Source organism: Callospermophilus lateralis, chromosome 10 (assembly GCF_048772815.1).
Source record: "Callospermophilus lateralis isolate mCalLat2 chromosome 10, mCalLat2.hap1, whole genome shotgun sequence".
NCBI lineage: Eukaryota > Metazoa > Chordata > Mammalia > Rodentia > Sciuridae > Callospermophilus > Callospermophilus lateralis.
Window position 1 is genome coordinate 40,643,990 of NC_135314.1, and position 27,053 is coordinate 40,671,042.

General features: G+C 43.7%; 1 protein-coding gene across 7 annotated transcripts; it reads left to right on the top strand.

Moving 5' to 3' along the window:
• The first annotated feature begins 751 nt into the window (after positions 1-751).
• Abcf3 (ATP binding cassette subfamily F member 3) lies at positions 752-26,089 on the top strand. Of its 7 annotated transcripts, XM_076868726.1 has the most exons (23): positions 752-860; positions 1,084-1,231; positions 1,367-1,446; positions 1,939-1,985; positions 2,295-2,392; positions 2,493-2,615; positions 2,776-3,042; positions 3,339-3,419; positions 3,508-3,567; positions 3,642-3,698; positions 3,801-3,823; positions 3,937-3,992; positions 4,109-4,309; positions 4,400-4,476; positions 5,716-5,760; positions 5,840-5,972; positions 6,982-7,070; positions 8,829-8,920; positions 9,095-9,227; positions 9,380-9,467; positions 11,224-11,343; positions 19,098-19,173; positions 21,451-21,807. In XM_076868726.1, exons 1-22 carry the CDS (start codon positions 788-790, stop codon positions 19,137-19,139), a joined length of 2,133 nt encoding a protein of 710 aa, XP_076724841.1. In that variant the 5' UTR covers positions 752-787; the 3' UTR covers positions 19,140-19,173; positions 21,451-21,807. The 7 variants fall into 7 exon arrangements, with proteins under 7 accessions (XP_076724841.1, XP_076724845.1, XP_076724840.1 ...); XM_076868730.1 differs by lacking the exons at positions 19,098-19,173; positions 21,451-21,807 and adding an exon at positions 24,433-26,089; XM_076868725.1 differs by lacking the exon at positions 19,098-19,173 and having other exon boundaries at positions 21,451-21,806.
• The last annotated feature ends 964 nt before the right edge of the window (positions 26,090-27,053 follow it).

The window sequence follows — 27,053 nt, forward strand, 5'->3', positions numbered from 1 at the left end:
CACTGAGATTCATGGTGCAGGAAGCCTGCTGTGGGTGTAGGTCGGGAATAAATAACCATGAACTTCTACCGTCTGTGGTGTCTATCTGGTTTTCTTTTCCTTTGGGGTTGTATGAGGTTGTGCCCTGGGGTGGTGAAAGAGCTGGCATAATTTGCAAGGGTCCGCTACACTGTCAAGAAGTGTAAAATTGGGAGGGCGGGGGTAAGGCACCTGGCTGACCTGAACAGCCAGACTGGAAAAAAACCAGCGGACGCAGAAGACTGAGCCTGGGGCTTCTTGAGAGGGCAGGGCGGGCATGAGTCAGCAAAGCTCTCAGAGGGTTCCAAAGTGGACCTGCCTGGACATACAACTGTATAAGCGATTCGAAGAACGCTTAAAACATCGTTTTCTGCTAGGTTTTTATCAATCGTCATCCTATTGGAAGACTCCCATCCGCAAGATCACTCATGCTTTGCGCCCTGATAAACCTTGAGGGCCCTTGCCCCACCCCTCGCTTCTGGATCGCCACCTCCCAAAAGGCTGCGAGAACTGTACACATGGCTAATCTTGCAACAGTAGGCTTCGCGCAGGCGCAAAGAGAAGCTCGTTTAAACTGGGAGCTGCGCTTGCGCGCGGTTCTGCCAGCCCTGTTTTCCCCGCCCGACAGATTCCGCGCCCTCGGCTCGTTTCTTACGTCACTGCTACGCATGCGCTGTGGGAGGAGGAGCGAGATTTCGGGGGGAAGGGTAGGGGGCGGGACTAGACAGAGGTCTCTCGGCGACTGCGCGGTCGGAATTCCGACTGGAACATGGCGACTTGTGCCGAAATCCTGCGGAGCGAGTTCCCAGATATTGACGGACAGGTCTTCGACTACGTGACTGGTGAGCCAAACCGAATCATCTGGCTGGTGAGGCCGAATTGGAGGTCGCGGGGGAAGTGTAAGGGATGGCAGTGTTGGAGACCGCTACCAGGCCTCTGCTCTTGAGTGACCTCTTGTCCCGGGGGGCGGTTGGGTCTGGAGCGCCTACTGGGGTCGCGATTCAAGCCCTGATACTATATGTCCACCCGACCGCTATCTACCTGGTCCTGCCACTCTTCGCCCAGGCGTTTTGCACAGCGGCAGCGCGGACTTCGAGTCTGTGGATGACTTGGTAGAAGCTGTGGGAGAACTATTGCAAGAGGTTTCCGGGGACAGCAAGGATGACGCCGGCATCAGGGCTGTGTGCCAACGCATGTACAACACTCTGCGCCTGTATGTGCCAAGGAATAGGGGTCGATGGGGGCGAAGGGAGGCTAACGGTTCGAAGACAAGAATTGGGGGGAGGTCTCATGGCCGTAGAGCTTTTCCCTCAACTCCTAACTGCACTTTCTATCCCTATCCCGGTAGGGCTGAGCCACAGAGCCAGGGAAGTAGCCAGGTGCTACTGGACGCCCCTATCCAGTTGTCAAAGATAACGGAGAACTACGGTGAGAGTGAGGGGAGATTGAACTAGCCGCCCTCTGTCTTTTATGCAGCTTCCACCTCCAGCCACCTGTGCCCTGCAGCTTGGAGGACTCCTTCCGTCTCTTTTTCACAGGGCAAGAGTTGTAGGAGCTAGTTGACATGTTTATGAGAGCAAAAGAGCCTGTGATGATGGGAATAAGACTGGAGGGTTCTCCCAGCTGTTAGGTATGGTAGGAAGTATATGGGTCTTGGAGCTGGACAAATTTGATGTCATTTCCCCAGTTTTGCAGCTTATTGATCAATAGTAAAAGAGTTGTTTATGTGCCCCAGTGCCTGTATCCTTATATGTGAGATTTGTGGGAGGTTTTAGTTCAGAGAAAATCACAGCTGTCCATCTCCAGGGTTGTAATAGTTCCTTAAAAATGTGTGTCCATACCAAGTTCTTGTTGATCACTCAAAATGTTAGTTTTCCTTCCCTCAGGGAGAAGGTGACTGCTTTTTCTTCTCACTTACAGACTGTGACACTAAACTTCCAGGACTGCTAAAGAGGGAACAGTCCTCGGTGAGGAGGAAGTGATAGGGAGGGAGCTGTGTCTGTGGTGGGTATGGGAGTTGGCTATCCAAATGTCAGTGTCTTTGGGGGGATTTTTAAAAATTCTTTTTTAGTTATACATGACAGTTTAATATTTTGATATATCATACCTACATGATTTGAGGGGGGGATTTCGAATTGTGTCTTTCTGTGAACTTTTGAGTCTGTTCAACATGAGTAACTTGTGAGGGTTTACTTGAGATGTTCTCTCTTCTGAGAGAACATCTCTTTCTGAGCCTACACCTTAAGGTGAAATGGTTGTGTTTGGAATTCACTTAGACAGTGAATGCGAAGAAGCTAGAAAAGGCCGAGGCCCGACTAAAGGCAAAGCAGGAGAAGCGCTCAGAGAAGGACACCTTGAAGACCAGCAACCCACTGTGAGTTTAGGAAGAAGGGCTCAGAAGGAGAGCAGAGCAGTCTGTTGTGACAGAAGGGTGGTTGGGAGCACTGAAAGCTATATACTTATCCATTTTAAAGAGTCTTAGAAGAGGCATCAGCCAGCCAGGCGGGCAGCAGAAAGGAGAGTCGATTGGAATCATCTGGCAAGAACAAGTCCTATGATGTGCGAATTGAGAACTTTGATGTGTCTTTTGGAGATAGGTGAGAGAATGGCAATATGGGGTGGCATTCTTTTTCTTTTTCCAATGTAGGGAGAATTTGGAGAGATGAAATGGGCCTAAAAACAATGTTAGGATTCTGCTCTATTTGCTATGTGCCTGTTTTTAAAACACCCTTAATCTCCTTTCTACCACTCTTGCAGGGTACTCCTGGCTGGGGCAGATGTGAACCTAGCATGGGGCCGCCGATATGGACTGGTGGGACGGAATGGGTTAGGGAAGACAACACTGCTGAAGATGCTGGCCACCCGGAGCCTGCGTGTCCCAGCCCACATATCCCTGCTACATGTAGAGCAGGAGGTTGCTGGAGATGACACCCCTGCCCTGCAGAGTGTGCTGGAGAGTGATAGTGTGCGAGAGGACCTGCTACAGCGGGAGCGTAAGCTCAGTGCCCAGATTGCTGCTGGCAGGTGAGACTTAGGGAAAACTTAGCAGAAGCTGTTTTTCAGAGTGCCTGCCATGCTGTCCCAGTCCTTGATTTGCATGTTCATCCTTCTGCTTAGCAGAGCTTAGAACATGGCATTGTGGGACTCTGAAGCCCTCATTCTTTTAGCACCCATTAACTCAATACTTTGGGCAGGTCTTCCTGTGTTCTATTCCTATTCTGGCAACAAAGCAACAAGTAGCCTGTTTTCAAACTATATAGGATGCAGGGCATCTTCCTAGACTGCCTCAACTTAGACTGGTTGCTCTTTCTCTTCTATAGGGCAGAGGGTCCAGAAGCTGCACAGCTGGCTGAAATCTATGCCAAATTGGAAGAGATTGAGGCTGACAAGGCACCTGCCAGGTATTTGAAATTCCTCCTCCTCATTATATTTTACCTTTCCCTCCTGTGAAGTGTTCCAACTGGGTTTTTTAAATTTCTTCATTCCTAGGGCATCAGTCATTCTTGCTGGACTTGGCTTTACTCCTAAAATGCAGCAGCAGCCCACCCGGTGAGTGATGCTTGCCATTCTTGGTTCTCAACATTACTGACTCTGATTAATACCACTAATGTGTCTCTGTTTAGGGAGTTCTCAGGTGGCTGGAGGATGAGACTGGCCCTGGCCCGGGCCCTGTTTGCTAGGTGAGTCTTCTGAAACCATGTATGAGCCTAGAGAGGATGGGTCTTAGGTCATGACAATGAGTCACTGATATAAAACCTCATGCCATGTATTCTTTTTCATAGGCCAGATCTTCTGCTATTAGATGGTGAGTTTAAAATGGGTCACCCTGACTTCAAGGTGGGGACAGGTAATAACATCTTTTTTTCCTAGTTCTACAGCCCTTTAATCACAAGTGTGTGCCCCCTACTTCTTCTATAGAACCCACAAACATGCTGGATGTAAGAGCCATTCTGTGGCTGGAGAATTATCTACAGGTGAATTTGGGGAAAGGCTCTGGAGTGGGTTCGGGGAAAATCTGCCTCTAAGACACTTGGGAGCCTGGGATCTGTTTACCCTCCCAAACTGGGCCTGCTGTCCTGTGACTCCTCAGACATGGCCCTCCACAATCCTAGTCGTCTCTCACGACCGAAACTTCCTGAATGCCATTGCCACAGACATCATCCACCTGCACAGTCAGCGGCTAGATGGTTATCGGGGAGACTTTGAGACCTTCATCAAGAGCAAGCAGGAGCGGCTGCTTAATCAGCAGCGTGAATATGAGGCACAGCAGCAGTATCGCCAGCACATCCAGGTGTGGGGCACACAGGGCTTTGAGTCCCATCCCATGGTATCAGTTGTGGGTAACAAGGGAGTTTGACCAATCCTTGCCCTCCCCCTGCAGGTTTTCATTGACCGGTTTCGCTACAATGCCAATAGGGCCTCTCAAGTGCAGAGTAAACTCAAGATGCTGGAGAAGTTGTGAGTACAATGTCCTTGGCCAGACCCTGTTTTCTTCATTTCTTTCCTCATTTTGCAGGCTATCTTTGCCCTCCTGTTCCAGGTCTTTGGCTGGCAGGCAACTTTGACTTCATTCCCTGCAGGAAAGCAGAAAATATTTTACACTGCTCTTAAAGGATTGATTTTGCCTTTTTCTACGCAACCATTAATCTACAATCTGTCTTTACATATTTGCTTATTCTAGATGTTTTGTATTTAAAAAAAAAATCCTACAGTACGTGACCTTTGGTATCTACCTTCTTTCACCTAGAATGTTTTCCAGGTTCATCCATGTTGTAGCATGCATCAGTACATTCTTTTTAATGGCTGAATTATATTCTGTTGTGAATATACCATATTTTGTTTATGGATTCATCTGGTCGTGAACATTTGGGTTGTTCCTATTTTGATTTTTACAAATAATGCTGCCATGAACATTTGTGTACAATCTTTTTGTGTGAACATGTTTTCATTTCACTTGGGCATATAGCTAGGAGTGGATTTGCTGGTTTACTTGGTGATTTCATGTTTAACTTTTTGAAGATCTGCCACACCATTTTTAAAGGACATACACTGTTACATTCCTGCCAGCAGTGTATGAGAATTAAAGTTTCTCTACATCTTTGTCAACACTTATTCTTAACTCTTCAGTTTTAGCCATCTTGGTGAGTGTGAAGTGGTTTAGACGTGCATTTCCTTAACAAAACTACAAAAAAATAGGGGCTAGGGATGTGACTCAGTGGTGGAGTGCTTGCCTGCTTACCACATATGGGAGGAAACTACTTCCAAAAAGGGGGTGAGGATATAGCTCAGTGGTAAAAAACCTGCCTAGCATGTGTGAGGTCCTGGGTTCTGTCCCCAGCACTGATAAATAAGGTAATTTTTTAAAAAAGCTAAAAAAAAAAAAAAAGGGGGGGTGAATCTTTTTCAGCAGATAGTGAACTAGAAAAATGTATTCTAAAATAATATCAACTGGGTTGGGGATTACAATATTTTCCTAAGTTTTCTCTGAGCTTATATTACTTGTGCAAGAGGAACAAGGTTATTTTTTAAGTTCTTATTTATTTATTTATTTATTTATTTATTTATGCCTGGATACTGAGGATTGAACACAGGGCCTTGCACACGATAGGCAAGAGCTTTACCACTGAGCCATACCCCGAGCCATAATAAAGTTACTTCTTAAAATCATAATTTAGTCCATTTTCTCTCTCTCCTCAGACCTGAGCTGAAGCCTGTGGACAAAGAATCCGAGGTTGTGATGAAGTGAGTGCTAAACTGGGGGTGCTGGTGGGGAAACCCTTATTTCTGGCTACCCAATGCTCCACACCCACACCTCCTACAGATTCCCTGATGGGTTTGAGAAGTTTTCACCGCCAATTCTGCAGCTAGATGAGGTGGATTTCTACTATGATCCTAAGCACATCATCTTCAGTCGTCTGTCTGTCTCAGCTGATCTTGAGTCCCGCATATGTGTGGTATGGTTACTGTTTGTCTATTCCCTGAGCTGCAATTCTTGCACCACAGAAAGTGCGGGTTGGGCCATCCTGAGGCCATAGAAGGAGGTGCACAGGCATAGGAGTTGGGTCTAGGCAAAGGACATTGCAGTACTCATACTCTAGCCTCATACAGCTACCCACAGAGCTTAGAAGCCTGGCATGTGGTGTTTTCTGAATACTCAGAGCAGTACTTTTTCTGTCTCAGTTCTAAGTTAACCATGGGATGTTGAAGCAAGAACATGGGTTTCAGAATCAGATTTCCAATCCTGACTGACTATACCATTCCCTAGCTTGGTTACCAAGCAATGTTTTCTTCCTTAAAAGGGAGATAACAAGCCGGGCGCGGTGGTGCATGCCTGTAATCCCAGAGGCTCAGGAGGAGGATCGTGAGTTCAAAGCCAGCCTCAGCAAAAGCAAGGCACTAAGCAAATCAGTGAGACACCCTGTCTCTAAATAAAATACAAAATAGGACTGGGGATGTGGCTCAGTAGTTGAGTGTCCCTAAATTTAATCCCTGGTACCAAAAAAAAGTGGGAGGTGAGGGGTGCCTAACAAACTAGGCACAATGGTGTACTCCTGTAATCTCAGAGAGTCAGGAGAACAAGGCAGGGGATCTCAAGTTGCCCAGCTTGTAACTTAGCAAGTCTCTGTCTCTGGGAATGTAGCTCATGTATAATGCCCCTTGGTTTAATCCCTGGTACCATAAAAAAATAAAAGGGGGGCTGGTAGCATCTACCTCATTTGGTTATTGGGAAGATTAAATCCTAGCACTTAGTAAGTACTCAAGTATTGGTTTTAGTTTTTTAGAGAAATAGTTTTTTGTTTATGGGACTAGGGATGTCGCTCAATGGTAGAGTACTTGCCTATCCCTGCAAAAAAGAAAGAAATTTGAGGGGATATTGGAAGGCACAACCTAGGACCCCTTCTCATCTCCTTCCTTTCTGTGTTCCTTCATGTGCGCTCTTTAACATTTCTATGCTACTTACAGGTTGGGGAGAATGGGGCTGGAAAGTCTACCATGCTGAAGCTACTTATGGGGGACTTGGCACCTGTTCGAGGCATCAGACATGCTCATAGGTAAGATACCATCACTAACCATATGTACGCATTCATATACACTCACACTGCTTACACTTCTTTTTTTCTGGAGGGGGGATAATAGACAATAAGTTTAATTGACTTACAGTTGCCAAAGGAATATAATACATTTTAAGGCCTCTCTTACTTGTAGAATTATATTGTCATCACATAAAGGTAGTATATGACTACAGATATCCATAAAGTTTTATAGAGTAAAAGAAAAAAGTATCAAGCATTGGTTAAAATGCATAAGGAGTGTTTTATGAGTTAAAATTTTTAAAAAGAAAAAGAAGTAGGGGGTGAGGATCTCATGAAAATCAAAGGGAGATCAGTAGAGGAAAGACGAGGTGGTGGAAGGAGAGGAGGGAGGGGGAAAGTAATAGGGAATAATCCAAATTATATTGTGATAGTGTGTGCATGTATCAATATGGAACAATAAATTCCATCATTATGTACAACTATGATGCACCAATTTAAAAAATCAGGGGGGGAGGGGGACGGGACCAATCATAAGGATTAAATCTGGCAAAAAGGAAGACAAAAAATAAACCAGAAGCTAGAACTGTACTAGAAACATAAAATTATAGAAAATGTTTTTTAAATCAACACATATTTTGTACAGATAATACATTATATCAGTTTCTCTTAAAACATTTTAACATGTATTACAAAATACTTGTCTGCAATTTCCCATACTAAGAGTATATTATTTGAATGGTCTCATTGTAGCAATGGAATTTCACAAATTTGTTTTCTTTTTCTTTTTTTTAATTAATTCTGCTTTTTTACACAAATGGAGCACAACTTTTCATTTCTCTGGTTGTACATGATGTAGTCACACCATTTGTGCAATCATACCCATACATAGGGGTAATTATGTCCATCTCATTCCACCATCTTCTCCGCCCCCCGCCCCCCATCCCCCACCCCGCCACACATACCCTCCCCTCCCCTCCTCCCCTTTGCTCAATCCAGTGTTTCTCCATTCTTCCCTCCCCCCACCCCCATTATGGATCAGCATCCACTTGTCAGCCTTTGGTTTGGGGGGATGGGCTCACTTTACTTACTATGTTATTCTCCAACTCCATCCATTTACCTGTAAATACCACAGTTTCATTCTTTTTTAAGGGTCTTTTTCATTCTCTTTTTTTAAGGCTGACTAATATTCCATTGTGTATATATACCACAGTTTCTCTATCCATTCATCTATTGAAGGGCATCTAGGCTGTTTTCACAGTTTAGCTATTATGAATTGAGTTTCTACAAACATTGAAGTGGCTGCATGACAGTAGTATGCTGATTTTAAGATGTTTGGGTGTAGACTGAGGAATTTAACTGGGTCAAATTGTGGTTCCATTCCAGATTTTCTAAGGAATCTCCACACTGCTTTTCAAAGTGGTTGTAGCATTTTGCAATTCCACCAGCAATGAATTAGTGTACCTTTTTCCCCCACATCCTCACCAGCAATTATTGTTGCTTGAATTCTTGATAATTGCCATTCTGACTGGAGTGAGATAAAATCTTAGAGTGGTTTTAATTTGCATTTCTCTAATTGCTAGAGATGTTGAACATTTTTTCATAAGTTTGTTGATCAGTTATATATTCTGTGAAGTGTCTACTCATTTCCTTAGCCTATTTATTGATTGGATTATTTGTTTTTTGGGTGGTGTTTCTTTGAGTTCTTTATATGTCCTGGAGGTTAGCCACATACACTTTTTCATAGTCATTGCCTTGTATCTTCATTTCTGTCTGCAGGAATCTAAAGATTGGCTATTTCAGCCAGCACCACGTGGAGCAGCTGGACCTGAATGTCAGTGCTGTGGAGCTGTTGGCACGCAAGTTTCCTGGTGTGTTAGGGATCTGAATTGAGGCAAGAGGGCTCAGGCTGACCTCTGCAGCTAGGGGTTGGTATAGAGCAGCCATGTTCAAGACTAGGCATAAGACACGAGCATATAGAGGCAATGGGCATTTAGGGACAAAGTTGGGTCAGGAGCCTACCTGATGAGAGGGGACATTTCCAGGGCGACCTGAGGAGGAATATCGTCACCAGCTGGGACGGTATGGCATCTCTGGAGAACTGGCAATGCGCCCTGTTGCAAGCTTGTCAGGGGGCCAGAAGAGCCGGGTGGCCTTTGCTCAGATGACCATGCCCTGGTGAGCCCTGATTTTCTAGCGTTTTTGCCCTTTCCATTTCCCTTTTTGCCCAATAGAAAATGATTCTCTCGTCTTTGTATCAGAGGGATGCATTTTCTCCCACCATCCCCTTCATCACATAACTGTCCACCTTCCTGGGTTCTGCCTTCCAGTCCCAACTTCTACATTCTGGATGAACCCACAAACCATCTGGACATGGAGACAATTGAGGCTCTGGGCCGAGCTCTCAACAATTTCAGGGTGAGTATGCTTTCACCCTTACCACCACTCCCTACTTCTCAGTTTGCTTTCCCCCTGAGCACCTCTTGCTGTCCTGTTTTTCAGGGTGGTGTTATTCTGGTGTCCCATGATGAGCGCTTCATCCGGCTTGTGTGCCGAGAGTTGTGGGTGTGTGAAGGAGGCGGCGTCACCCGGGTTGAGGGGGGATTTGACCAGTACCGAGCCCTCCTTCAGGAACAATTTCGCCGTGAGGGCTTTCTCTAGGGCCACCAGGCTAAGGACTATGCCCAGGACCTGGACTGGTTTTGAAGATCCCTGGGCCACCATTTAAGCAATCACGTCCAGGCCACAGACTTCCCCCTACCTGGGGACAGCCTTATTCCAAGATCTCTTCCTTTTGACTGGAGCATTCTCTATACAATGTGGAGAGCCCCATCCAAGGGTCTGTGAGGACTATATCCCAGCAGAAGGGGGTGGGGGTACCCTCTAGGGTTGTTTACCCCCACTGCCCCAGATTGACTGGGCCCCAAGTGGCTGCTATGTAAATTAAATTATCCCCTGCAACTGCTTTGCCTCATCTCTACTGCTCCCTCTCAGGGCTGCAATGGTTACATATTATTGAGGGTGTGGGCACTCTGGTCTTTTTCTGTGACATTGGTATCAGTCACACAGAGGAAACAATAGCAGTACTAATTGTGTCCCTCGGAAGAGACATTGAGTCTTCTGTGGCATTAAGGTCATCTGCCTGACCTGGGGGTAGGCTGAGTGGTGGAATGAAGGGCAGTGTATTGGTATCATGTGGTGCTTATACCCTGGCCTGGGCTCAGCCTCAGCTGAAGGGATCTTGGACTCCGCTGTCTTAGCGGTTGCTGCTTAGGAGTCAGATGGATCCTGAAATCTGGCCTGCTTTCTCCAGGATTCTCTGGCCTATCTTTGTCTCTATTTTGCATCAATGTTTTCATGTTTTTTATTTTTCTTTTAATCATATAGGAGAGACCTGAGAAGTAGGGAATTGAGAACAGAATCTAATGGGAAAAACTAGGACACTTCATTTTCAAATTAACCATTCTTTGAGAGGGAAAGCCAGTGCAGCACCCTGTGTCTGGAGTGCCATCTACTTGGGAGGCTGAGATAAAAGGGTTGCTTGAGTTCAGCACACAGGAACTTGGGTTCAGCCTAGATAACAGAGACACATCTCAAAAGCAGGTGTGTGTGTGTTTAATTATGGTCTTATGATTTGTAAATGTTGTTAAAGAATTTAGCTGCTATGTGTAATTGGTAAGCAGAAGACATTAAAATGAAGACATTACTCAGTGACAGCAGAAAAAACAGTGAGCAGATGGAACTGGCTAGCCTTGTGGAAATTGTAGTCACAAAGTTCAACCAAGGAAACTTCAAGCAACTGAGGGTTTTGAGGTATAGCTAGGGGAGAGAAACCTTTGGGGAGTAAATAAATAAAGGCAGATGGGCTGGGTGTGGCTGATTGGTAGAGAGCTTGCCTTGGTGGTATGAGGCACTGGGTTCCATCCTCAGCACCACATAGAAATAAATAAAGGCTTTTTAAAAAAAATTTATTTAAATAAAGGCAGGAAGGCTCTATTAAGCCACAGAGCAGACACAGACTGAGGGAGCTGACAGAAGGGCTGCTGAGCTGTCCACCCCTCAGCTTCCCTCTCCTGGAAGTTGAGGTGTTCCTCCAGCTATGTCTATGGCCATGTGTACTCTTGGCACTCCTGAGAACTTTGTAACAGCCCCCCAAATTCTCTTCCGACTTCAGACCTGCAGATGGATGAGTCAGGGAGCCATCTGGAGGACATGTCTGCCAGACTTTCAGCCCCAGAGCCGCCCCCAGCTTGTGAACCTCCATAGGAGTTCTTCCAAGTACTTTAGGGACCTGGTAAGTTCTTCCAAGTACTTTAGGGAGCTTGTGTGACATAGTCTGTTTTTGCACACCAGATCACTGAAGCTGGAATTGAATATAAAGGTAAAGCTCACTTTTTATTGCTCACTTTTTTTAAAATATTTTTTTAAGAGAGAGAATTTTTTTAATATTTTTTAGTTTTTTGGCGGACACAACATCTTTATTTGTATGTGGTAGTGAGGATTGAACCCGAGCCGCACACATGCCAGGCGAGCACCCTACCGCTTGAGCCACATCCCAGCCCTGCTCACTTTTTTTAAAGCTCACTTTTTATTATTATGATGAGCTGCCAAGATCATCATAGCATCTACTACTTTGTTTATTGCTAAACAAACAGGCCAACAATAGAAGCTGGGTAGCCAAACAAATCCCTTAACATCTACTCAGGTTTTTGTTGTTTGGTACTGGGGTGCTTTACCACCGAGCTTCGTCCCTTGCCCTTTTTATTTTGAGACAGGGTCTCATCACTAAGTTGCTGAGGTTGGCCTCAAGCTTGGAATCCTCCTGTCTCAGCCTCCCAACTTGTTGGTATTTCAGGTGTGTGCTACCCACCGGCTATTGTAAGGATTTACCCACCAAGCACAATAAACAGGCATTTAGAAAGTGGCTCATGTCTGACCAGTCTGATTTGAAGGACTCTTTTATGGGAAAAGTTGTCAAATTTTCTGTGAAGTTTCTCCTCTAGAGCTAGGCCAGTGGGCTGACAGGAAAACAAACTGTAGTCGTTGAGGCTGCCTCATGATTGTACCCCCACTCAAGAGGGCTATGTGGCCCCATCAGAAAATGGCTTTCTAGGGTAGGAGGCAGTGCTGGATGGCCTTCAGCTTGGCTTCCACATTACCAAATCCATGAAGGAGACATGAAGAGCCTGTATGTTGGCAGTGCCAGCCTTCAGGAAGATGGCATGAATGAATTACAGTGCTGAGAAAAACTAGTTTTTGAAAATGAGAGTTGTCTTGAGGGATGGAAAAATGGCAGTGTCAGCCAGCTCTATTGCAGAAAACAGTGGACAAAGAGGAATCCGACGGAAGGAAGATGCCCTGGATCACTCCAGACTGGATCATGGCGGCCACCCCCTTCCCTGGTGATGCCAGCCAGTTGGGAAGCAGTCTTTCCACAACTGCTGACCCTGGAGCTGCTCTGCCAACATCATACCCTTAGTCAATCAGGAGCTGGTCAAGGTAAAAGGCCTCAGTCTACAGGATCTTCTTTGAAATTCTGGCCTCCCTACCACTGCTGGTCAGACTATAGTCACCAATACCTTCTCTGACAACCTGGCTTATCCCTGATGGGTGGCTATGGGGCCTTCAGTCCAGTCTATGAGGTATTCAGATGCCAGTTAGAGACTTATTTTCTTCTGTGTGGTGTTACTGTCTTGAAATTTGTTGGACAGACCCATCATTAAACTAAGTTTAGCATCACAGCCTGGCTCTGCATCAGGCTGGAGCATGGAGACTGGATATCAGAGACTGTATGAAGTCTCAGCAGGCTAGCAGGGTGGCCCCAGGCTGTGGAATGCTTTCACAGCCTGAGTGAAGGGTTTCTAGAACTCCCTGAACCTGGAGTGATGAACTGCCCTCAATTCCACCCTCCTCCAACTAAGCTTCCATTGCTTTTTTTTTTTTTTTTTTTTTTTTTGCTTCCCCCATTATGAGCTGCAGGCTGTTATTAAGATACAGTTTCTGCTTTGCCTTGACATCCTAGAGGGCCAGACTGTGGCTTACTCATTCTTCACATCTTTTGTGCCTGTTGCAAATTGGGTTTCCTGGGAGTATATTGAAGATATCTGCATGCAGCGTATAGGGATGGAAGGGAGGGCCTGGAAATAAAATCAAGCACAGAGAGAGAACTTGAGCGGCAATCCAGGCCCAAGGAGAACCTGGGTCAGCCCCACATTCTGGAACTGTGATAGCCCTGCAGGGTTGTCCCGAGTTGGGGCAGTGGGCCAAATCTCCCTTCAGCTAAGGCTGTCAGCCTTTGGATGTTGGCTGCTACCAGGAGGCATGACCTTGGGAGAGGTTTTCCTCAGCTGAGGCAATACCTGCAAGGGACTGACAGCTGAAGACTTTCTGCTGTTAGTACTTTCAGCAGTGAGGGCAACAGTATTTCATTCCTGAGAAGGGGTCTTGGCAGCTCATCATAGCATCTACTACAGTGCCTAGAGCATAATAGGTGCTTAGTAAAAATACTTTATTTGACAAATTAATACTTGAGGAAAATTTGAGGTAGATGATGACATTGAAGGAGAAAGTACAGACAAGGTACCCATTACCAGAATTCAGTGTTAATGGGGTGGGGGTCAGGACAAAGGAGGTGAGATGAGATGCAGCATGTTTTTAACTTTACCCAAACTATAGAGGGTAGTTTCTCTAGTCAAAATCTTTACAATGAAATTAGATGGAAGCATTGGAACACTAAGTCAAGTTGGTTTTTTTTTTGGTTTTTTGATACTGGGGTCTGAACCCCAGGAGCATTTTAGCATTGAGCCTTTACCCTTTTTAGTTTATAATTTTGAGGCAGGGTCTTGCTAAGTTTTTTAGGGCCTTGCTATCTTGCTGAGGCTGGCTTTGAACTTTTTGGCGGGTGGGGTACCAGGGATTAAACTCCAGGGCACTCAACCACTGAGCCACATCCCCAGCCCTATTTTGTAGTTTATTTAGAGACAGGGTCTCACTGTGTTGCTTAGCGCCTCACCATTGCTGAGGCTTGCTTTGAACTCGTGATCCTCCTGCCTCAGCCTCCTAAGCCACTGGGATTACAGGTGTGTGCCACTGAGCCCAGCCTGGCTTTGAATTTTTGATCCTCCTGCCTCAGTCTCCCAGCTGCTGGAATTACAGGCATGTGCTACTATGCCTGACTAAAGGGATCTTTCAAAAAAAAATTTTTTTTAACTTCCCCTTGTTTTCTTTCGAGGAAATGCTAAGGAACTTTCAGATAATAACAGTGAAATGTTTCAAGGCTCTTGGGCAGTAGGCACGATTGAAGTGCTTTCCCTGTATTAACTCAATCCTTACAACCTTATGAACTGGCACAATTACTAATCCCATTTTATAAATGAAGGAGTTGACATGGTGGCAGGACTGAGATTCAAGAGCACAGCTCTTAACTGCCACACTGGGCTACGATGTTGCTCTTGGTGTGACATGATGTGCTGAATATCACTTATTAATGTCACCTCTTAAGCCTCATCATTAATTGTCTGGGCAGGGGGCTTGGTCAAGCTTTCCTCAGGAGAGCAAGTTAGTGAGGGGGATTCCTTGGCAGAATGGCTTACCACATAGGAGGTGCTTAGAGAAAAAATGATCCAGAGTTTGTGGTGTAGTGGAAAAGTCATGACATGGGATTGGCTCAGCTCTACCATTGATGGTCTTGAGCAGTCAACATCTCCTGAATAAATCATCCATATTCATAAAGTGAGCCTCACTAGGGTATCTTGCCTGCTGCTTTGGGTAGTAGTTTGTTTTTGCAGAAGTAGGAATAAAACCCAGAGACACTTTACCCCTGAGCTATATCCTCAGTCCTTTTTCACTTCAAGACTATCTGATCAAGTTGTAGATGGTGGCCTTGAACTTGGGATCCTCCTGCCTCAGCCCCACAGTTGCTAGGATTACAGGGCGCCACACTCAACTTCTTTGGTTATTTGGAAGGTTTGAATGAGACAAAGTCCTACATAAAGTGAATAAGAATTTATGAAAGCTGTGAAGTCCCAAGGATCTAAGAGGTGTCATGGAGTGGCAGAGCAGCAACTTAGGGCCTCCTAGTGATAAACAAACTCAAATTTATGCCCATAAACACTCCAAACCATCCTTAAGATGACCTCAGGAAGGCCACCCCACAGCCCTTCATATTTGCTGAGCCTGGCACCAGAAAGCCTACTGGCACCTCCTGAGTTGCATGGGGTGAGGCAAAAATCCTGCAATTTATAAGTCTAGGCTTCTGTTTTCTTTATGCTGAATCAGTGGGTAATTTGGAAGTGATTTCCACTGTACATTGAGACCTTTGAAGCCGTAAATTAGAATAAGTGTTTGTCAACTCACACTATGGCTTTTTTGATACTGAGAAAGGCTTTCATAAATGGTCTCTTCAGGCCTTCTTAATAATCATGTGGAAGTGGCTTCTGCTGAGTTGTTTAACAGACAGATTTGGGGCAGAAAATTGTATCTTGCTTAGGTTTGGAGACCTCTGTGTGTACAAGGTTCTGGGTCCCCAACCTTCTCACATCCAGGTGGGCTATTCTCAACTTTGTTCCACATCTATTATGTGACACATGTCCACGTGCATACCCAGGATATTAGCCCTTATGTCCCTTTAGAGAAATATTTTAAATCCAGAATGGGAAGAGTAACTATGAATCTGACTTCATTTAAATTAGGGAACCCACCCTGGACTCAGAAAGAAGTGTCTTTGCCCTTGGATTCTATTTTGAGCTTAGCAAATTAAACTTTTCTGTACCTCAGCTTCCTAATCTATAAAATGGGAATAATAACGATCCTTACAGCGATCCTTACACATACCTGTAATCCCAGTCACTTGGGAGACTGAAACAGGAGAATTGCAAGTTTGAGACCAGCTTGGGAAACATAGTGAGACCCTGTCTCAAAAACTAAAAAGGAGCCAGGCGGTGGTGGTGCACTGTAATCCTAGCAACTTGGGAGGCTGAGGCAGGAGGATTGCAAATTCAAAGCCAGCCTCAGAAACTTAGTGAAACCCTGTCTCAGAATAAAAAATTTAAAAAACGGGGCTGGGATCGTGGCTCAGCGGTAGAGTGCTCACCTAGCACAGGCAGGACCCGGGTTCGATCCCCAGCACCACATAAAAATAAAGGCATTGTATTGTGTCCATCTACACCTAAAAAATAAATTAAAAAATAATAATAAAAGAGTTGGGAATGTCGCTTGATTGATAGTACCTCTGGGTTCAAGCCCCAGTACTAGGGAAAAAATTATTTCTTACATTGGAGAGTTGTGATGACTGTAAGATAATATAAACCAAATTCTATGGACTGGGGATGTACCTCAGTTGGTAGAGTGCTTGCCTTGCATGCACTAAGGCCCTTGGTTCAATCCCCAGCACCACACACAAAAAAAATAAATCAATAAATAAACTAAATTCTCATTATGGTTTCTAGTGTTCAACAAGTGTTAGCTATTATGATGAGTGTTAGTATTACTGTGACCCTCACTGCTGTATTGATTTTTAGTGAGATAATATTTATAATGTGTAATTGAGAACTCCTATATTTAGTCATACTGTCTCAGTCAAAATGAACAGGCATCCACACCTCCTCCTGTGTGTCACTGAGCCCAGAAGGGACCCCTTAAATTCTTTTTTCACTGCAAAGATATTCTCTTCTGATTATTCTACACACACACACACACACACACACTCACTCACACACTTCTCTAATTCTTTCTGGATGTCCTACACTCCAATGTATTCCATCACTCAGGACTTTGTTTCATGTTGGTGACTGTCATCAGTGTAGGAGTCCAAGTTTCTCTTGACAGCTAGGGACCCTTGAGCATAGTCCTTCTGAAATTTTTCCTCACCCAAGATCTCTTACTCTCCCTACCTGTGAGTCCTGCAGTCAGAACATAGGCATGGCATATCCAGAACTTGGAAGTAGATTTATGTTAGAGTGAAACTAGTATGAATCAGCAAAAAATGGCTGAGATGTAGAAGTGATTCAAAAGATTGTGAATTTTGGTTTGGTGGCGGTGATTGTGTGTGTGTGTGTGTGAGAGAGAGAGAGAGAGAGAGAGTCAGAGGACTGAGGAAACGTTTAAGACCACCCACAGTCATGGCAGAACACAGTGTTTGGAAGAATCTATGAACTGTGATTGGAAGCAAGATTGCTGAACCCTGCAGTGGAGATGGGGGGCGCAAGAGCAAGCATCGCTCACTGGGTTCCCAGCTCTGGGAAGATGCAGGCTCTATCTGGAGATTTGTCCCTGTTGAATGTCTTGCCCTTCAAAGCACTGGATGCCTTAAGCTTTCAGAGCTTGGCACCATAGTCTCCTGAGCTCCATCGACTCACATACTCCATTCAACTTTCATCTTCCTTCTTCCACTTGTGATGGGCCTCCTTGTGTCACTTTTCTCACCAAAAGAGGATGTGCTGACCAGCAAAGATGAATTTTTCAGGCCACCTGACAGCTGCATTTAAAAAATATATATTTTTAGTTGTAGTTGGACACAATACCTTTATTTATTTTTATGTGGTGCTGAGGATCGGATCCAGGGCCTCACATGTACTAGGCAAACACTCTACCACTGAGCCACAACCCCAGCCCCCTCGCAGCTGCATTTCTAATGATAAATTAATTAACACATCTGGTTTATAGATCAGTCTCTTCTAAGTTTCACCTGTGTGAGACAGAACCCCTTAGCATGATCCACTAATAATTTGCTGAGTACTATATACCTGTCATGGTTCTTAGCATTTTATATGAACTACTCAATCTGTTTGTTTATTTGTTTGTTTTGTACCAGGAATTGAACCCAGAAAGGCTTAACCACTGAGCCACACCCATGGCCCTTTTTTGTATTATTATTTAGAGACAGGGGTCTCACTGAGTTGCCACTGAGTTGCGTAGGGCCTTGCTAAATTGCTGAGGCTGGCTTTGAACTCAAGATCCTCCTCCCTCCGTCTCCCAAGCCACTGGAATTACAGGTGTGCACCACCACGCCCAGTGAATTATTCAGTTTTTACAAAAAACCAATGAGATATGTGTTATCCCAAGTTTATAAATGAGAAAATGGAGACCCAGTCAAGTTAAATACTGGCCTAGGTTCACCTATCTAGTGAGACTCTGAACTGGGGCTAGAACTGAGTCACATGGAGCTCAAAGCCCACGCTCGCTCACTTCAGCACAGTGAGACACTTTGACTATGTGGACACACGTTGCAAACTTAAGGGGATGAGCATCTGTTCTCTGCCTGGTGACTTCAGCAGACACTGGGCCCCTGGAGACCACATCTGAGCTGCCTGCCTGGAGAATACCAACACTTTTCAAAAGATTTTATTAAATAAACCCAATTTGTTAAATGGTTATTTTTCCCCATGATTTCTTATGGTCCTAATCCACAAAGTTTCTGATCAACCCTGCCTAATCATATTTGTTAACCCACCTTATTCTATTACAAACCCCAAGGGGGAAAAAAGCTCTTTCATATAGTTTGGATGCTCTTCAGTGGTATCTCGAGGCACATCTTCCTGCCTCCTCAGCTCCCAGATGGGTGTGTCATTGTGCCCGGAGATTTAAGACTGGGTGCTTCTACTTGACACAGACCGCTTCTCTGAATGCTGGCTGCTTCCTCGGGAACTATCTGAGCAGAGGCATGCTAGGACTCTACACCTTACTGGTATGCTCACGACCTGAAATGGGAAGGGTTGGTCCAGGACATTTGGGTGACTGAGGAAAGAGCATTCCATCTGATCTAACATTTCCATGCTTGAGACTTTACCTTCTGCTCTATAAAATGAATATGACACTCCTCTGTCCTCTGCCTTATTTGTTTGGTATTATGATATAGTGCTGTCTAGAGAGGAAGCATGGAGAGATGCCCTCTCAAATGAGTGTTTCACTGAATAATTTCCACATGCTCGGCCTTGGCCCCCGACATCCTATTTGCTGGCTCCTGGACTGTTCGTTCCTTGTACCACATGTGCCAACCCCTGTGCCTGGGCCTGAGTACAGCATTTGCTCAGACACTGTTATTGTCCTCAGGGGTCTGTGCCATCACCAGAGGGAGAGACAGAAACAAGCTGAGAGGCACATGTACAGGAGCACAATGGAGTGCCAGGTACAGCCCCAGTCACCACCACGCACCCCAATCCTGCTCTTCTAGCCCGGCTGACTGAAGCTCTTGCACTTTCAGCGCTCCTCAATGCTTCTCTGCCCTGCCAGCTCCTCATATGCTAGAAAAACTCAGAAAACTTTCCCCATATCCCCCAACTGAGGATGACATCCTTTTGTGCTTCTGGTATGATGAGCACATTCCTTATCATAGCTCCTGGCACATTGTTCTGGAGTCAGCTTTTTTTCTGACTTGTTCCCCACAATAGACCTTGCGTCCCAAGAGCAGGAACCATGTGACTATATGACTGCCTTCCAACTGTCTAGTATGTACCTGCCGTATATATGGTCTGTACAATAAGTACCTGCTAGTATGATGTTTTATATTGAGTTTCCTAATCACAAACTGACCTTACTACATTCCTTTAATAAATTTCACTTGGTTGGGCTGGGGATGTGGCTCAAGTGGTAGTGCGCTCACCTGGCATGTGTGCAGCCCGGGTTCGATCCTCAGCACCACATACAAACAAAGAGGTTGTGTCCGCCCAAAACTGAAAAATAAATACTGAAATTCTCTCTCTCTCTCTCTCTCTCTCTCTCTCTCTCTCTCTCTCTCTCTCTTTAAAAAAAAAAAAATTCACTTGGTCATGGTGAACTTTAAAAAAAAAAACTGATAAATGAGGGCTGGGGTTGTGGCTCAGCGGTAGAGCACCCACCTAGCATGTGCGAGGCCCTGGGTTCGATCCTCAGCACCACATAAAAATAAAATAACTACAACTAAAAAGTATTTTTTAAAAAAGACTGCTAAATGAATGGGAGGAAAAGAGTGAAAATTATTCCTCCATCCAGCACCATAGTGCTGAAAATTACAGTATTAAAAAGGCATTTGGGAGGGTGGAAAGTAACAAAGTATGTTATATGAATGTATGAAATGCCACCATGAAACCCATTATTATGTTTAATTCATACACACTAATATGAAAGAAAAAGACTTTCTCATTATGCATGACCACCCTCTCTTGAGGAATATTAAACAATAACACTTATAAAAGGAAGAACTAGTAAGGGACCACCCACACAAAGAAGGATGGTGATGAGACAGAGCATGTATTCTGGAAATCTAGAACCAAATTCAATTTCTCACACCCCCTAAGGCTTTCTTAGTCACTGAGTTTTCTTTTTTTTTTTTTTTAATCACTGAGTTTTCAATGAGTAATCTGGGAATTCATTTACACCAAGGAGCTATAAGGATTAAGTGGCACAATGTATGTAAAGCACTAGTGAAAAGCTTTGCATACAGTAGGTGCAAAATAAAGGGTGCTTGCTTTCTTATTATCAGAACCTAAATTTGTATTGATTTTTACTGGAATATTTTTTGTGAAAGACTTTCAGGATAAGGAAAAAAAAAAAAAAAAAAAGTCTTACAGAATCCAAGGGGAGGTATCAAGGCTGCAACCACTCCATTAAAAAAATCCTCTGTAGCTGGGCATGGTGGTGGCACCTATAGTCCCAGCTACCCAGGAGGCCGAAGTAGGAAGATCATTTGATCCCAGGAGTCCAGGGCCAGCCTGGGTGACATATTGAGACCCTCTCTATTTAAAATAAATACGATTTTTTTAAAGCCCCTAAATTATCTACACTCAACATTCTCATGCACATGAAAATATCAATAAACTTTATGTAGCAAAATGCATTAAGTACCATAGAAAAAGCAAAATTTCTCAAAGGACAGGTGAGCTTTCAAGGCAAACAGTATCAGGAAAGTAAGCTGACATTAGGGCAATTCCTGATAAAGCAATAGGGGAGCAGCAATGGAGTCACCCCCTCCCCTTTTTTGGTACTTGAGGGTGCTCTGCCACTGAACTACATTCCAGACCTTTTTTTATTTTGAGACAGGGTCTTGCTAAATTGCTCAGGTGACCTTGAATTTGTGATCCTCCTGCCTCGCCCTTCTGAGTCGCTGGGATTACAGGAGTGCACCTCCATGCCTAGTCTTCATCCTCCATTTTTTTTTTTTAATGGAATCTTTTTCCTTCTGAAATAATGCCCCCCTTCTCTGGGTTCCCATGGCACTTTGCCTCCACCTCCCTTGGAAAACTAGTCACGTTCTGCCTTGAATGGAGCTTCCTCTACACATGAGTTGTAAGCCACGGTACCTGGCAGGTTTATTCTTAAATCTCCATAGGTACCCTTCTCTAGCCTTAAGGTTTGTATCTCAGCAAGTTCACAGGAGTCTTTTGCACAATTAGTTTGGTGATATGTGTGGTTCCTTCTGTCGGTACAGCTGGTGCAGCTCCTTTCGAAGCAAGACCTCGACCAGTGCTGATGTTGGCCTCCTCTTTCTCCCCCCACACTCCTTCCTCTGCCACCATCACTGTCTCTCTGTCTTGACTTCTCTGGTTGCTGGTGAAAGTATTAATTGTGTATTCCTACTGCTACTATCCAATTTCAGGTAAGGCTTTCTGTTGAGATTTTTTTGTTGTTTTTGTTTTGTTTTGTTTACCTGTGCTGTGGATTAAACCCAGGGCTGTCTCATGCATGCTGGGCAGGCACTCTTAGATTTTTAAAAATTTAGGTGTGGTGATACATGAAGGAGGCCCTGGGTTCAATAGTGTGACTCTGGTTCCATCATGTGTGGCGGGGCGGCAGGGGGGGCGGAGGGGAGGATTTAAGTAAGTATATAGCTGTCTCCCAGCTCTGTACATTGAGAGAACTGTAGAGAAGTGACACCCACGGGCTGGGGATGTGGCTCAAGCGGTAGCATGCTCGCCTGGCATTTGTGCGCCCCCGGTTCGATCCTCAGCACCACATACAAACTAAGATGTTGTGTCCGCCGAAAACTAAAAAATAAAAATTAAAAAAAAAATTGTCTTTAAAAAAAAAAAAGAGAGAAGTGGCACCCAGTCTTCTGCCAATCATAATGAACAGACCCAGTGCCCAAACCTGTGTTTCTAAATACCATTCTCATGAACTAGGGGTATGGCTCAGTGGTATAGCATTTGTCTAGCAGGAATTAAAGCCCTGGGTTTAATCTCCAGCAACACATACACATACACACACACACACACACACACACACACACACACACAGAGCCAGGCATGGTGGCACATGCCTGTAATCCCAGTGACTAGGAAGCCTGAGGTAGGAGGATTGCAAGTTCAAGGCCAGCCTCAGCCATTTAGCAAGACCCTAAGCGGCTTAGTGTGACTGTCTCAAAATAAAAAGGGTTGGGGAGATGGGGGTGACTATAATCCCAGCAACTTGGGAGGCTAAGGCAGGAAGATCTCAAGTTCAAAGCCAATCTCAGCAAACTTAGTGAGACCCTGTCTCAAAATTAAAACCAAAAATAAAAAGGTCTAGGCATGTAGCTCAGTGGTGAAAGCCCCTCTGGGTTCAATCCCCAGTACCAATAAATAAACAAACACACGCCATTCTCCAAAAGGACTGATTCTAGGTCTGAGGGAGAGAAATTGCAAGATGAGACTAGACATTGTATACTATAAAACAGAAATACTGCAAGAATGATGGGGACACATAGAATGAATACAAAAATCAGCTTGTAGTGTTCTCAGTGTACAAATGAGGGACCATTTAAGCATCTGCACGGGGAAAGGTTGGAATAGATGACAGTCCCTGAATAAAATAAAAAATCATGAGTCCATACTGATGTTTATCAATACATGAATATGTTGAAAGTTTGCTAAGAAATAAGACACTTACATATTTTCAAAATATTTCCACCCAAACATTTATTTATTTATTTATTTAATCTTTATTTTATTTATTTATTTTTATTTGGTGCTGAGGATCCAACCCAGGGCCTCCCACGTGCAGGCGAGCACTCTATCGCTGAGCCACAATCCCAGCCCCCCAAACATTTATTAATTATAGTTACTTTAGAGTAGAAAGGCTTGGCAGACACTACCTTAATCAAGTAATCAGAATGAACAACATCAGTAAAGGGACAAATCAATGTCTTTCGCCACCTGATAGGATATGATCAAAATACAGCATCACTTCTGCAATATTCCTGTTAAAGATACATAACTGGAATCTAATCATGAGGAAGCATCAGACAGGCCCCAATTAAGGATTATTCTACAAATGGTCTGCATCCTTTCAAAATATCAAGGTCACAAAAGTTAAGAAGTGTTCCAGACTGAAAAAGAGACTAAAGAGATATAACAAAAGGCACTGTGTAATCTACACTGCATATATTTAAAAGACATTATTGAGACACTAGGCAAATTGGAGCAGGGTTTGAGGATCAAATCATAGAGATGAATCATTATTAATTTCCTGATTTGGGTGGTTCTGCTGTGGTTATGCATGAGAATGTCTTGTTTGTAGGTAATACATACTGAGATATTCAAGAGTGATAGTTCTGGGCATGGTGGCTCATGCCTATAATCCCAGTGACTTGAGGGGTTAAGGCAGGAGGATGGAAACTTCAAGGTCAACCTCAGCAATTTAGCAAGGCCCTAAGCAATTTAGTGAGATTCTGTCTCAAAATAAAAGACAAAAAGGGCTGGGGATGCGGTTCAGTGGTTAAGTGTCCCTGGGTTCAATCTCCAGTATCTCCCTCCACCTCACAAAAGGAGTAATGGAGCATCAAATTGGCTACTTTCTTATAAATAGTTCATGGCAGGCTGGGGTTATGGCTCAGAGGTAGAATGCTTACCTACCATGCGTGAGGCACTGGGTTTGATCCTCAGCACCACATAAAAATAAAATAAAGGTATTGCGTCCACCTACAACTAAAAAATAAATATAAATAAATAAATAAATGGTTCATGGATAAAAAAGTGCTTTGTTGGATGGGGCTGTAGCTCAGTGGCAGAGCACTTGCCCAGTCACAGGCACTGGGTTCAATCCTCAGCACCACAGAAAAAGAAACAAGTAAAGGCATTCTGTCCATTTACAACTACGACGCCACTTCAAGAGCCCAAATCCAAGCCTGACCTGGAGGCACAGTCTCTTGCTCCCTGTGCCCAGTGGCAGTTTGAGTCCGGAACACTCCCTGGACTCTCCCCGGGGCCATCTGGGGCTGCCCAGGATGCTGCTGGTGGAAGATGGCCTGCTTCCCTGAAGTTTGATCATTTCCAAGGCCAGTAACTACAATGGTTCTCCCACACCTGGAAGCTAATGAGTAATGAGCACTATTTCAAATGTAAAAAACCTTGAGATAATGTACTAAATTGTTCAGAAGGTTGTTTTCTTAGTGGAATGCTACAGGATTTTCTTTAGCATCCTGCCTTCATCCCAGTGCCAGTGAGGACGAGGATGGAGAGATTTCCAGTGTTGCCGAGAACCAGAGGAGACTTCGGATCAAGCTAGATGACTGCAGAACTTACCTGGACTGTGATTTAAGCTAGCTGCCTGCAGAATTTAACTGGACTGTGATTTACCTGGACTGTGAGTTAATCTATTGAGACACTGCTTTACCTAGACTGAGACAACAAACTGTAATCTACAACAAATTGTAACTCTGTATCTTTGCTAACGGTGTCATTGCTGGTATAATTTTTTCCAAAGGCTTCTTGCATGGAGCCATCAATTGGCTTGGTATTGTGGCATTTTGTATCCTCCCCTTCTGCTTGTAGCAGATTATTTATGGTGTTTGTGTAAAAACCACTATGGTCGTTATTTAAATTAAACAAAAGGGGTAAATGTTAGGGTCTGTAAACAAGTCGGGATGGCGCCTGGCATTTTGCCAGGGTGAGTAGTTTGTGAGGTGGCGCCAGTGAGCCATTAAGTGTGGAGATTCCTTATTGGTTGACTGCTGTATCTAGTTTATGCTAATTAAGATAAGCTGTGTGGAATGTATATATACCCCTCCTGTCCTATAATAAACGGCTTCCACTCCTGCTGTATCAACCTAAAAAAATAAAAAATAAAAAAAATAAATAAATGCTTTGTGCTGGGTGCGGTGGCACACACCTGTAATCCCAGCTGCTTAGAGACTGAGGTAGAAGAATCGTGAGTTCAAAGCCAGCCTCAGCAACAGTGAAGCACTAAGCTACTCAGTGAGACCCTGTCTTTAAATGAAATACAAAATAGGACTGGGGATGTGGCTCAGTGGATGAGTTTAATCCCTGGTACTAAAAAAAAAAAAAAAAAAAAAAGCTTTGTTCTGTACTTCAATTTTTTTGTATTGAGATTGTTTAAATTTTTAAAATATAAAAAAAAAAATACAGGAGTGTTGTAACAAGCTGAAGAATGCATTCAAAGAAAGCTAATATTCACCTGTCCCTCCCAATTCTAGTCCCCTCCCTAAGGAAACCATTGTTGCGAGTTTTGTATGTACCTTTCCAAACTTTCATCAATAATCATCTGAAACATGAAGTGGGAACTTCACATGTATGGTGATCTCATCTCTCATTGTGCCAGCTGTTAACTTTGTTCATAGTGTCCTTCACTAAACAAAAATCCTTAATTTTTGTTACATTTTATTTTGAAATAATTTTAGACTTGGAGAAATACTGTGACAATGAATTCTGCTCTTCTCTCAGCCAGATTCCCTGAACGTCACATTTGTTTTTATCTTCTGTGTGTGTGTGTGTATTGCCTAAACTATTTAAGAGTAAGTTGTAGACAAAAACCTTCCTTTATTTCTAAATACTCCAATGTGTTATTTTCTAATAATAAGAACTCACCCTAAATAACCACAATGCAGTTATCAAGCTCAAGATATATACACAGATACACTGCTAGTACCTAATCTATAGAGTTTATTCAAATTTGACCAATTGTACCACTAATTTCTATAAAATAGAAAAGGGAATAATTAGGGAGGGGGACAGGATCCAATCCAGGGTTCCACGTCACATTTAAAGTTGTGTCTTGGGCTGACGTTGTGGCTCATTGATAGAGTACTTGCCTGGCGTGTGTGAGGCACTGGGTTCGATCCTCAGTACCACATAAAAATAAAGGTGTTGTGTTCATTTACAACTAAAAAAAAATAAAAATAAAAAATAAAGTTCTGTCTCTTTAGCCTCCTTTGTTTGGAACAATTCTTCAGTCTTTTCTTATCTTTCGTAACCTTGACATTTTGGAAAAGTACCGGACATTTGTTCATTTGGATTAGGCTGGTGTTTCCCCATGATTAGATTCAGACTGCATTTTTGGCAGGAACAACACAAAAGTGATGCTGTGCCTTCTCAGTGCATCTTATCAGGAGGCATGTGATGTCAATTTGTCCCATTACTGGTGATGTTAACTTTGATTATTTGGTTAAGGTGGTGTCTGTGAGGGTCCTATGCTAGAAATTATTATTTTGCCCTGTGTGATTAAAAAATATCCCGAGGACAAGAAATACTTAATTTCTATGCAATCAAAATCATCAAGGTTTTGCAACAATAATCTGTTCTTTTCATGTTTTGATCCTTTCCCACTCTTAGGTAGCTGATTTTCTGCTTTTTTTTTTTTTTTTTTCCATGATGGGGATCCAGCCCAGGGACTCACACATCTAGATAAGCACCCTACCATTGGGCTACATCCCCAGCCTCCTGCAACTTTTTAAAAATTAATTGTGTAGTTATATTTTCTTACTTAGGTCTTTAATGCATCTGTAATTTACCTTTATAAATGTCATTGTATAGGGACATGGTTCTCATCTTGCTCCATATAATAAGCCAGTTTTTCTTACGTTATCTACTAAACAACCTATCATTTCCTCAGTGATGGTAGTGCCACATTTATTACATATTACATGTTCTCATTTATATTACATATTATATTATACTATACATGTGTCAGTCCTGTATTAGTCTCTTTGTTCTTATACCAGTACCATGCTGTGTTTTGTTTGTTTGTTAGTAAGATTGAACCCAGAGTGCTTAACCACTGAGCCAGCCAGCCCTTTTTGTATTTTTTATTTGAAATAGG

Bases quoted from the DNA above. Each gene is read 5' to 3' on its own strand.
- Abcf3 (XM_076868724.1), top strand. From the start codon at position 788: ATGGCGACTTGTGCCGAAATCCTGCGGAGCGAGTTCCCAGATATTGAC. The intron at 3,043-3,338 runs GTGAGACTTAGG...TCTCTTCTATAG, and splicing joins GCCCAGATTGCTGCTGGCAG to GGCAGAGGGTCCAGAAGCTG. The intron at 3,993-4,108 runs GTGAATTTGGGG...GTGACTCCTCAG, and splicing joins GGCTGGAGAATTATCTACAG to ACATGGCCCTCCACAATCCT.